This window comes from Phoca vitulina, unplaced genomic scaffold (genome assembly GCF_004348235.1).
Source record: "Phoca vitulina isolate PV1807 unplaced genomic scaffold, GSC_HSeal_1.0 scaffold64, whole genome shotgun sequence".
NCBI classification, from domain to species: domain Eukaryota; kingdom Metazoa; phylum Chordata; class Mammalia; order Carnivora; family Phocidae; genus Phoca; species Phoca vitulina.
The window spans coordinates 8,559,530-8,572,192 of NW_022589767.1; the positions used below are offsets into that span (position 1 = coordinate 8,559,530).

Below are 12,663 nucleotides of genomic sequence, written 5' to 3' on the forward strand. Positions count from 1 at the left end.
TTCCTTTTAAATTTTGGTAATATTTGTTCCTCTTTATAAAAGCACTTGAGGTGTCCCTTTAATAGAGAAGCCCATTATTGCGGACTTCAGTAAATATGGATTGTAATTCGTTCATGAAGATGATGTTATTGAGAATCCCTGCAACTCTTCCCCTATTACATGCTCTCTGCCCAACTTTGCCCCAACAACAAAATATTTAGTTTCTTTGATTGCCTTATACTTTATTTTGTGGCTCTATCCAGAGTCCCATGGAAGAGAATTTTTGTTTTGTTTTGAAATTAAAGTGAGTGGTCTTAAAGAATAAGGCACAAGAGTAAATCTTTATTACATCCAGGCTTTTGCCAACATACTGCATGTGTCTTGAGATTTTGCTTATTTTTAAAGTAATTATTACTGAACAGAAATTAGTTCACTGTCCATCCCCATTCTTCTACTACCATTTACTTCTACAGACACAATTGAAAATTACTATTCATAATGATAGGTCTGAGACACTACAAGATTTTGAATCATTACAGAAAGATTCAATTAAGCCTGTCATGCTGATGGCGCTAAAGCAGAGAAGTGGAACAATTTATTAAAAAAAAACAAAACAACCAACCTCTTTAAAATAGTAATATAAGCAATTTTAAAGCTCTTACTACACATACTTTTTATAGTAATTTGCTATTTGTACAAAAATAGATGTACAATAACTGCATTCCCAGCTCTTCTATTTGACTCAGGTACTCTGTGCTCTGCTCTCATGGCTCGTGATTTCCTTCCTCCTTAATACCCTTGTCCCCTGAGGTTGAGACATGGAGGGTGTCAAGAATTCTAGAAAGGAAAGCGATTAGTCTTCATTTCTATACAGAACATCACCTTTAGATGTCTATATGAGACTCTTAGGTGAAAAGCAGGCTGATTTCACATACACAAAACAATTTATTGTTATTTGGGAGACTAACAAAATATATATTTGTATCCTTATATAATAATTCACTTTTTGAAGAGTTACAGGTCTAGAGGAGTTACTGAAATCACTGGTGTTACTAATGAGTTACTAATGTTATCAATGAGAACTGATGTGATGGAGAACATATCAATGTATGGGAGGAAAGATTTGGATTTGAATCATGATTCCATGATCATGTCTATTTTACAAATCATACCTAATGTGTCTCATTTCCAAATTTTAGAACTAGATAAGAAATCATGCATTTGTGTTGGAGAACAACTGAGGGAATTTATGGGGAAGCGACTGGAAGGAAGGGCTAAGAAAGATGAATATGGTAGTCAGCAAGCTACTGAGACCTTGGGATTCATCCAGTGTTTATTGTAACAGCCTTCCGAAGAAAGAGTTACATTTTATTAGTGAATCAAGTACTGGCTGTTTCAAAAATTCCCAGATAAAGTGCCACCGGTTAGAGCTGTGGCTGTGCCCGAGATTATGATCTCCTCGGGCCCTGTGCCCGAAGCCTTTGTCTGCAACAGGCTTTGTCCCTTAAATCCGTCGTGGCAAATATTATCATTTTCTGCATGTGCCACAAAGTGAACAAGGTTGGGCAGCCCTGTACCTAAAGCACTCTGATTTCCTTGACAGTCTGTTTAGAAAAGGTGGAGCCAGCAGTTAAACACCCAAAGCATGTTGTAGGAAATGCCAACTCTGTGTCAGACAATGTGGATCTAGAGGGCATGGAAGATAAAGGTAACTGTCCTGGTGATTTGTACTGTAGACAGTCTGAAGCTTTGTTAGTAACAGTTTTGTGGGGAGCAATCTGTTCTCACACCTTGCTTTTTTCCTATAATATTGGAGAGAGAGAGAGTGCAGAGCGAGAGAGAAAGAGAAAGAAGGAGCTGGGGGGAGGGGCAGAGGGAAAAGGCGAAGCTGACTCCCTGCTGAGCAGGGAGCCCCGATGCTGGGTTCTCCATCCCAGGACCCTGGAATCATGATCTGAGCTGAAGGTGGATGCTTAACCGACTGAGCCACCCAGGCACCTGTCCTATAATGTCTCTATACAAGTTCACAATTGCATTTCCAAAATTGTTACTTAAATTCTTTGGACATTAAACAAGGGCAGCACTCCACAGAAGGAGGGGGATGTTTCTTTAATAAATAAAAGCTTTCATCAGAGGGGGAGAAGAACCATGAGAGACGATAGACTCTGAAAAACAAACTGAGGGTTCTAGAGGGGAGGGGGGGGGGAGGATGGGTTAGCCTGGTGATGGGTATTGAGGAGGGCACGTTCTGCATGGAGCACTGGGTGTTATGCACAAACAATGAATCATGGAACACTATATCTAAAACTAATGATGTAATGTATGGGGATTAACATAACAATAAAAAAATTAATAAATAAATAAATAAATAAAAGCTTTCTATGTTTTTTTCCCTGACTAGATGTGGAATAATGAATATTAGTAAGGTCTATCTTGGCAAAATGTTTAATTTTCTAAATTTAAATTCAACTTCTAGAGTAGTGTTAATTGGAAGAGTTGGAGACTATGCCATAGATCACGATGTGAGATATGACTCTTAAGTAGTTTTTATTTAGATATCTCCTAATCCTCTTTCTCCGCTGACTTGCTACCCAAATGTGTATGGTTAAATTGTTTTTCACTCTGTTCCTACCACAGAACTGCTGTGGATTATGGACATTTCATCTGAGAATCAATACAAAGTTTCCAAAACCTTGATTATTACCTATTTCGCTTATAAATAATTTCTGAATCGATTTTTTTTAAGCATCACTCTGTAAAAAGTGTTGCTGCATGATTCTGCCTATCAGTCCACTTCAGAATCTTCAGTGAGGATTTTGCAGGGTCTATCCACTTGTGCAATTAGTTGTATAAACATACGGAGATTGTCTTTAACTTAGGATTTCATACGATGATAAAGATATCTGTTTCTTTTATTCTCTCATCCTTTATTCGTTGACTTCGTTCATTCATCAAGAATTTATTCAGCAAGTGTGCAGAGCTCCTACCATGTGTCGGGCACAATCCTGGTCATTGGTGGGACACAGCAAACAAGACAAGGATGTTCGTGGTCTTTGTTCACATAGCACTTACACCCTAGTGAAGGGAGATATATGATAAGCAAACAAATAAAGGAGCAAGACCATTTTGTATAGTGATAAGTGCTATACATAGAATGCAACAGGGTCTTGTGGTAGTGAATGACAAAATGTCTGAAGTATCAGACTTCTTGATAAGATGTTTGGGAAAAAAAGCCTTTCTAAAAATGTAATATTTAAGATGAGAGCTGATGGAGCAGGAAGCAGCTATGTGAAGTTCTGTAGATATTAAGGTCCTGAGCAGGATTTTCAATTTGACATGATAAAGAACAGAACAATGGCTTGAGGGACAAGAGATGCACCCCCCGCCCCCCCCGCTGGAGCCACTAGCCATGTGAAGCTATTAAATTTTAAATTAATTTAAAAAATATATAAAAACTCATTTCCTCAGTGGCACTGTGTTTCAAGTACTCAAAAACCTCGTGTGACTAGTGGCTACCATATTTGACAGTACAGAGTATAGTTTCATCACTGAAGAACTTTCTGATGGACAGTGTTGCACTTGTGAAGTAGGAGAATTAGAATAGGAGAGGTCACCGAAGAGTGGTTTGCAAAGATCATGAAAGTCCCTATAGGTGGCCATGAGAACTGCAAGTTCAATGAGCCACCTTGAGATGGTTTTAAGCAAGGAGTGACATCGTTTGACTTACATTTTAAAATTCTCACTCTGGCTGCTGTGTAGAAAATGAATGGTAGCAGAGCAAGACCTGTTAGAAAGTTATTGCAATTGTCCTGGCCAGAGATGTCTAGATAAAAAATCATGTGTTTAGACACAAGTCTTTGGTGGGTTATTATGAGAGATGGTGAAAAGCAGATGGATTCAAGATATATCTTAGATGGAATCAAAAAGACTTGCTATTGGATTGGAAGTAAAGTGAGGTAAATAAAAGAAGGAATTGAGGGCAGTACCATCTTTTGGGGCCTGAGCAACTAGATAGGTGGTTATGTTTTTTCCTGAGGTGGGAGGACTGAGGAGAAATAGTTTGGGTACGTGGGGCTTGGTGAAAGAGCGGGGAAGGAGTTGGAAGTAAGAATTTTGTTTTGCAAAATTATATTCTAGATACCCATTTGATATATGTGCAGAGAGGTCAGGTAGGTAGTAGGGAATGAGTAAACCCCTGCTACAGAGTATAAACTTCTAAAATTTAACAGAATTCCCTTGAGCATAACTATATTTGGCAAATGATATGCAACGGGGTTGATTTCTAGATCCTCTTCACAAAGTACTAATGGACACCGTTGCCGGATTTGGCTAAGTAGAGAGCTTTACCAAGTCAAATTTGAATTTTTCTTTCCATTTTCTGGAAAGTGGAATTATTATGTAAGGATACAAACACATATATATATATATGTTTGTATATATATGTTTGTGTGTGTGCGTCTGTGCGTATATATATATATATGTATATTTCGTTAGTCTCCCAAATAATGATAAATTGTTTTGTGTATGTGGAATCAGCATGCTTTTCACTTAAGATTCTTGTCTCATATACACATGAGTTACTAATGTTATCAATGAGAAAAACTGATGTGATGGAGAACACATCAATGTATAGTAGGAAAGACTTGAATGCTACTTTCCTGTGTGTACCACATTTTTCTTATCCTTTGGCTGTGTTGTCACTTTCTTGAATTAGGACTCATTGCTATTGTAGAAAATGGGCAGTTTTATTTCTCGGTGATTACTTGATGTGCACGTTATGTCTTGGGTCTTCATTTAATATAATCTACACGGTCTTTGTCACTTCTTTCAATATGGTGCTGTAGCTTTCTGCATCTCTCTTCTAATAAGAGTATTTGTTATTTTCGCTCATCTGCTTCCAGGTTCTGGATGGCAATGGGGGTAAAGGGAGTGATGGCATCTACCTTCTTTCCTTCATGTGGGGCAAATAGCCTTCTGGTTGTGATTTTTGTTGAGAATGGAGAGAAAGCCAGATGCCAAGACATCACCTCTGTAACAACATTGAACACCTCAAGAGTGTCAGTTTAACAGCAGATCTAGTATTTTTGTTTTGCTGTGTGAACAAATGCCATTCTTATTTTTTTCTGTTACAATTTTGTAAAATGTCTACATTCCATCTCCTACAAATTCAGTTATGATTTTTTTTTCTCTAAAGAACTGAGATCATTGTGGGGAGTAAGGGACAGAAAATAGAAATATTCTAAGATTCCCCTCACTATGCCTTTCCTTCTAACCTTGATACATGCCATAGTTTTCATTTTAATATGCTATTTTTGATGCTGATGGATATTAGCATGATTTTCCAATCAACGTTTTTCACTCTGAACTATTCCAGGTAGGCTCTGGCATATGAATCATATATCGAAAAAGGAAACTCAGAAAAGTATGTGTGCATGCTAGGGGGCTCATTTGTCTTTGGCAAAGACATTGTTGCTTCTGTTTCCTTAATTATTAAACAGATGGTGCCCAGTGCCATTGACTAGCTGCCCAACTTGTGCTCCATATGATAGTACAGTTCTGGACATCTGATGGAGAGTTGTATCATCATAGCTCCTCATATCCATTTATATCATAAATTAATATTAATACCTACCTCTAAGGAGAGCAGGCTGTTTTCCATGAAGCTAAGTTTAAGACTTCTGCCATCTTCCTCCCTTACCCCCAGGAATTAATTTTATCTCAGGTATGTCCTTTGGCTTTTCTTTATATTCATCTCTACACACAAAATATAGTGGCATATTGAACCAATTATCCAAATACTCCAGGCTAGAAACACACTTTCACCTGGAATGTCAAGATAATTAAGACCAAATTGTATTATTATTATTATTAGTGAAGGCAAATGACATCTCAGGTACCCATATTAAACATGGATGAGAGTGGACTATCATACTCTTATGTTCTAAGTGTAAAAAGGAACTAGCTCCCAACATTGATGGATTTTTAAAAGCCTATTGAACAGATATTGAATGATTTTTCATACTCTGCCACAAAAGTTAGTTTTAAAATTTTTCTTTAGTTTCTCAAATACTACACTACTACAGTACATGAATGGTGCATCTTGTAAACATTCCTAACTAGGGTACTGATTTTTTTCTTACAAGCTTTCTTTATGGTAGACACACTTTTTCACAACCAGACACATCTTCTCAATGCTTTCCTGGTGTTAACCTACCTAGCCTCATCTCCCCCCTGAGATTTCTTTTAATTCCTTTCTGATTTGACTATTTAGGCTTAACTTGGTAAACCTTCTTGAGGCTATGGTCACTTAATGTATTTACCATCCACCATCAACAGCTGTTGCTAATACTCTCAGACCCTGGACTTTTTAAGTAACTATTTGTAACACAGGAATGCTCCCCCAGCCCTATTTAATAATGCTATTAGGGTCTTGGTAACTTCCATCATTTGGAACAATAGGAAAGGCTTGGGTTCTCTGTTTCAAACAGACCTTCCAGTAGGAGCGGCTGAAGCATTTCAGTGCCACCTGAAATTGGTTTGCTTGTTGTAACTGACTTGAAAACTAAGAAGCATCTTTGAGTCACTGACAGTAGATGTGGCTGTCATTTTTAATGACAGAAGGAAGTATGTCGGTTTCCACTGCCTGCCATGTAGCCAAGGACAATCTTTTTTTCTTAGCGTCCTAGGGAGCTAAGCCTGAGGGTCAGCCACAGGCCCCCGCGACCCCGGCCTCGGTAAGCTGGGCGGAGGACCGGCCTCAGCAACACTTTCTCCAGCAAGCTGGAAGTGCGGGACCCGCTCCGGGGAATGGAGCAAAGAGCTGAGAGCAGCGCCTCCTCTGGGGGGAGGAGGCGGGAGCTTGGCTGGGAAAGCTTTCCTAGGGAGTTGCCTTAAAGAAAGCAAGCAAGCTGAATTGCTGGTCACTCCAGTTGCCTGCTTCTTTTTACAGTTTTAACCAGTCGTCTCCACTCGTTTCCCTTTTGCAAAACTGCAAATCACCACCTACATCGCACCAAAAAGAAGGGGAAAAAAAGTAATTCTCATTCTCCCTTCTCACCCTCCCTTCCTCTCACCCTCCCTTCCTCTCCAGCTCGCTCGCTCTCCCTCCCTCCCTTCTTGCGGCTGCCGCTAGCCTCTCGGGCTGTGTCTCTTTCCGACGGGACTTAGCAACTTCTCGGTTATTTCTCAGCCCCATTTCCATTTTTTCCCCCCACCCTTTGCCATGAGCTGGACCGACAGACGCAGGGGAGGCTTTGCTTTCTGCCCCGGGGAATGGCGGTTCGCTTCCTGGGGCCGTGCCGGGGAGGATCGGCCGAGGAGAAAGAAAGAGTGATAGAGAAAGAGCTGCAGGAAGGAAGAGAAGGGGCACCTCCGTCTGCCGCGGGCCCGGCGCGCAGCAACGCTGCGCCGAGCAGCGCCCGAGATGGCCCCGAGCTCGCGCTGCGCCCCCGGCTCCTCCAGCTTCTGCACCCCCCGTGCGCCGGACGCGTGGGGCAATCTCTAAAATCCTGAAGTAGGAAGAGACCCCGGAGGATAGAAATCGGGGGGTGGGGGTGGAGCACAATTTTTAAGAGTTTTTCAAAGAACGAAAAGGAGGAAGTCTGATCGTTTCTGCCTGTGCTAGCTTTTAACTTGAAGGCGTCTCTTTGGAGCATCCAGGATTCTCCAGGAGTTATTGGAAAGCTGAAACTTGCGGTGGCTTGGGGGCCTGGGGAGAAGGAGGGATTCCGAGGGTGGGATTAGGGAGAGAGTGCGTGCGTGCATGTGTCGGGGTGGGGGCGTCCGGGGGACCTTGGGGATTCCGTGAGGAGGGCACACAATGGCAGTGCCCCGCGAGGCCGCGCGAGTCGGGGACAAGCCTGGCCACGGTGGGGTGTATCCAGCCCCCGCGGCGGGCCCGGACTGTCCCGCTGGCGCCGGCCCCGCACAGTCGCGGGACTCCGGCAGCCACGGCCGTTGGGGAGACCTGGTGCTGCAGCCGCTCCGGCGCTCCCGGAAACTTTCCTCAGCGCTGTGCGCGGGCTCCCTGTCCTTTCTGCTGGCCCTGCTGGTGAGGCTGGTGCGCGGGGAGATCGGCCGCGACCTGGAGCAGAGTAAGGAGGTGGCGGCGGCGGCGGCGGCGGCGGCGGCGGCGGAGGAAGCGGCCCCGGGAGCAGAAGGGGGCGTCTTCCCGGGGCTTCGGGGAGGTGCTCCTGGGGGCGGCGCGCCGCTCAGCCCCTGGCTGCAGCCCTCGGCGCTGCTGTTCAGTCTTCTGTGTGCCTTCTTCTGGATGGGCTTGTACCTCCTGCGCGCCGGGGTGCGCCTGCCTCTGGCCGTCGCACTGCTCGCCGCCTGCTGCGGGGGGGAAGCGCTCGTCCAGATTGGGCTGGGCGTCGGGGAGGATCACTTACTCTCGCTCCCGGCCGCGGGGGTGGTGCTCAGCTGCTTGGCCGCCGCGACATGGCTGGTGCTGAGGCTGAGGCTGGGCGTCCTCATGATCGCCTTGACTAGCGCGGTCAGGACCGTGTCCCTCATTTCCTTAGAGAGGTTCAAGGTCGCCTGGAGACCTTACCTGGCGTACTTGGCCGGCGTGCTGGGGCTCCTCCTGGCCAGGTACGTGGAGCAAATCTTGCCGCAGTCCGCGGGGGCGGCTCCGAGGGAGCACTTCGGGTCCCAGCAAATTGCTGGGACCAAGGAAGATATCCCAGTATTTAAGAGGAGGAGGCGGTCCAGCTCCGTGGTGTCCGCGGAGATGTCCGGCTGCAGCAGCAAGTCCCATCGGAGGACCTCCCTGCCCTGCATACCGAGGGAACAGGTAAGCACTGGCGAGCTCCTCTCACTCGCCTCTCGGGAAGACTTGAAACTCTGGGGATTCGCCACAAAGTGGAGGGAATCCGAGTGCTGGGAACTAAAGGAAAGCTAGTCTAGAAAAGTGGTGTAACTTCAGATTCAGTAGGAAACTAGAGAGTTATTTTCTCCGTCTCGCACGGTATTTTATAACCTGAACAACAGAAACAATAACAAGGAACAAAACTAGATGGCATTTGCAGGGTCTTCCACACCTGGGCCAACTTTTTAGATCTGCTACACCTGGCATACGATTTCCATACGCTTAGGTGCACTGCTAGTTTTCTCCTTTAGCAGAAATCCTCCAGTTTAGCTTTTTAGCACTGGGTGATGTTTCAACACGTGGATTTTACTAGGTTTCTTTAATACTTTTTGTAAAGTTTCTTCTGAAGTGCCAAGTCAACGTCTATGGAAGTCAGTATATAGATTCTGAAGTAAAAGCAAGGAATGCTTGAAGGTGAGGTTCTGGTTTTGCAGTAAGTTTTCCTTGAAGAGGCTGCATCTGGTGGTGCCCAGTTTGTTTTTGGGGACATACGTTATGACATGCAAATGTGTTTTGTATCCTGATGATAAACTTCTATTTGGGGAACAATATGTCTGAACTGTGGAATTTGTCAAAGTCTTGAACTGCGCTGTTGGTGTCAACTAAAAAAAAACAAAACATTTCTCTTGAGTATATACTTAAGTGGATGTTTAGAAATTCAAATGGATTTATACAGATTATACAGGAAATGTTAATTCAAAAGAATAATTACAAGATTACTGGTGGTATAAATCTCTCAGAAAGGAAGAAGAGGAGGAATCTAGAATTATGAGTGAAGTTGTCCTAGAAAAAAGTTTAATGAATTTTGGGGATGAATCTCCTTATTAGCAATAAGCGTTTTAAGGCCATGGAATATAGTTGTTATAAAGGACATAAAAGAACAAATCCCAATTTTTAAATACAAATTGTTTCTCAAAAGGTGTACCTAAGTGTTTGCTTCTCTACTCCAAACAGATATGACACTTGGGGGTGGGTGGGGGTTGTAGAGAGCTGATTATGTTCAGCAAGTGGAAATTTACACTTTTCCCATTTAAATTTATGCCTATCTGTGGCCCTATTAGGACAACTTCAGTGAGTGGGAGAATGTCCTAAGATATAGTAAGCTTTTTTCTTTCTTTCTTTTTTTTTTTTTTTAAGGTTTTTCTGTGGAGAATCATTTAGATATTTCTAAGACATAGCAGTCACCATATGGTGTGGTGGTTAGTTTGTTTTTGAAATGGAGTTGATTACACGGAATGTAGTTGTTTGACATTATTTAACAGAATGACAGCATCATAGCCTCTGTGTTTATTTTAAAACTAATGTACTTATTTAGCTTTTTGTTTAGATAAAGCAAATATTTCTTGGGTATAAGCTTACTCTAAGAGTGACATTAAAAACAGGCCACTGACTGATACTTAGTTTTGGTAGAAATTTGGAAATCACCAGAATAAAGCTATCTATTGAAGGGTAAACCCATAAGGGGGAAAACACAGTTTACTTTCTTTTCAAAGTTTCAGGAGAGAATGTCTTTTTAAATGAAAACACTGCTGGTTTAATTATGTGTAGAACACTTTAACTTAAAAGGGAATGTGATATGATCACTGCAAAGTTGAACCATAATTTGTAAGGCAAATCTGTGATTTAATCATAAATAACTTCAAATTATTATCATTTAGCCTCCTGAATTTCTGAAATTCCATGTAACTTTTAGAAGTTAAGGACTTAAAGGTGGATTTAAGATAAAGTGTTTAGGTGAGTTAACCAGCAGTGTTAATTAATCTGCAGATATTTATTGGTTTTCTCTGGTTTGGATCGATAAATGGAGAAGTCAGATAATCTGCAGATTTATAAGAAAGTAACCGAGCATTGCATTTTTAAATGTTTGGCTGATTAATGCTGTTGAAAATGCACATTTGTAATTTTTTTGGTCATTTTTTTTGGTCACTATTTTTTTTTTTAAAGGCTGTGTTTATGAAGAATGTTCTAAAGTGAGAGACTGTATCTCTTATGGTTGATGGAAAAACAAGGTTACATTTAGCGGAAATTTAGATCCTTGAAGTTTTAATGAGGGCACTGGTTAGTGTGTGTGTGTGTGTGTGTGTGTGTGTGTGTGTTACCTAAGACCGGTTTTTATATATGGCCCATTAAAGTTGTTGCTGAGTATAATTGTGTTGGAGGGTGGGAACTAACATGGACTAGTCTCTTATAAGATAGGGCAATATCTCATACGTTAGCCTAACTGTGTGAAAAGTTGAGGAGCTATATAGTAAATATCTTATCTGGTTTATCATAAGGAAACAAACTTCTGGGTAAGAGTGCAAAGTGTACACTCTCATCTGCATACTTTATGAAGTCAAGAATCAAAATACTTATAAAACACGTATATAACCCTGCCCTGCATGCTACCTGATTAGGAGTTCTTTTATGAAAGAATGTCTACTTTCAATTCAAGACAATACTCAGGCAACAAGTGAATTTTAAATAGAGGTGGAAGGACTTAAATCACAAAGTCTGGCAGAGGCCTCTTGAGAATTTATGGACCTTGCTCATTGTGACGTTTAAAGGTGAGAGAATTTCAGCCTTTTCTTCTCTGTGTGAACGATAGTGGCCACTTACGAACTACCTCTCTTCAACAACTCAATTCTAAAAGGTCAAGGAGAATAGGTGATAAAATTCTCATAAGAGAAAGCAACTGACAGAGATATTTGCCTCCCTTTTTGCCTTCCTTCCTAAATCATAGTGAAGTCTCTAGATTGGATATTGCGTATGGAGTGAGTTTTGCAGTGTGGACGATAAGGATGGCTTTCAGCAAAGAAAAAAGAAATAGGTCTAGTCTTCAGTCCCAGAATTCATCTGACCCTGGGTCTGTCAGTGAACGGAAGTGAATGTATCTTTACTCTTAGGAAAGAAAAGTTTGTAGCATCTGTATGGCTTTTAGTTGAGTAGTACCAGTCCAATATTCTCAAGACTCAGGCTGATTTTGTAGATCAGTGTGTCACACTGTAGTTTTTTTGGTGGGCGGACATGTCCATTAAGGTGTATGTATCTTTTCTAAGTAGATGTTCACATCCTAGAGTAGGTATGTCTCTCTCAAGTTATCACTATACCATCTAAACACTGGACTATACAGAGATACTTAGCATTTCTTGAATTATTAGATATTTTGTATGACTAATAGATATGTTATTTTTTAATTCAAAATTTTAATTATGCAGTTTTTTTTTTTAAAGATTTTATTTATTTATTTGACAGAAAGAGTTCACAAGCAGGGGGAGAGACAGAGGAAGAGGGAGAAGCAGACTTCCCGCTGAGCAGGGAGCCCCATGTGGGGTTCGATCCCACCTGAGCCGAAGGCAGCCGCTTAACCGACTGAGCCACCCAGGCGCCCCTAATTATGCAGTTTTTACCATTTGGATATCGTATTTGAAGGGATGTCCCTATGCTCTTTGTACATCAAAGAACGCAATTGGCTAGTCATTCCTCACTAATTACTGTGAACCACCTTGCACATTCATCTTTGAAAGATTCCAAACCAATGCCGTTTTACTTTAGATACATGTTAAGAATTTAGTAGTTTTGCCTATGGTTTTGCATGAAGTAAACACAAGGTATAGGTCTCTCTCCATTAATGTGTTTGTCCCACTTAGTGACAAAATTCTTTGTGATGGATACATTATCTGTCAGAAACATGCACCTATACTTCATATTGTGTAACTAAAAGTCAAAATGTTTTCCATAAATATTTCCCTAAAGCTCTTAATTAAACATCATTAGCAACCATAGATTTTTGTAGGAATGTAATGGAGTCTGATGGTTGGTTATCCATAGAATCG

General features: G+C 41.7%; 1 protein-coding gene across 2 annotated transcripts in view; it reads left to right on the forward strand.

Moving 5' to 3' along the window:
* Positions 1-7,109: 7,109 nt before the first annotated feature.
* The window catches only part of PDE3A (phosphodiesterase 3A), a 333,023-nt gene continuing 327,469 nt past the window's right edge, over positions 7,110-12,663 (forward strand). For both annotated transcript variants that reach the window (XR_004297827.1, XM_032391771.1), the window contains exon 1: positions 7,110-8,773. Coding sequence is in view for 1 of the 2 variants with exons in the window: in XM_032391771.1 (XP_032247662.1) it covers positions 7,799-8,773 (975 nt within the window). In the remaining variant the exon portion in view is untranslated. The remainder of the gene's footprint in view (positions 8,774-12,663) is intronic.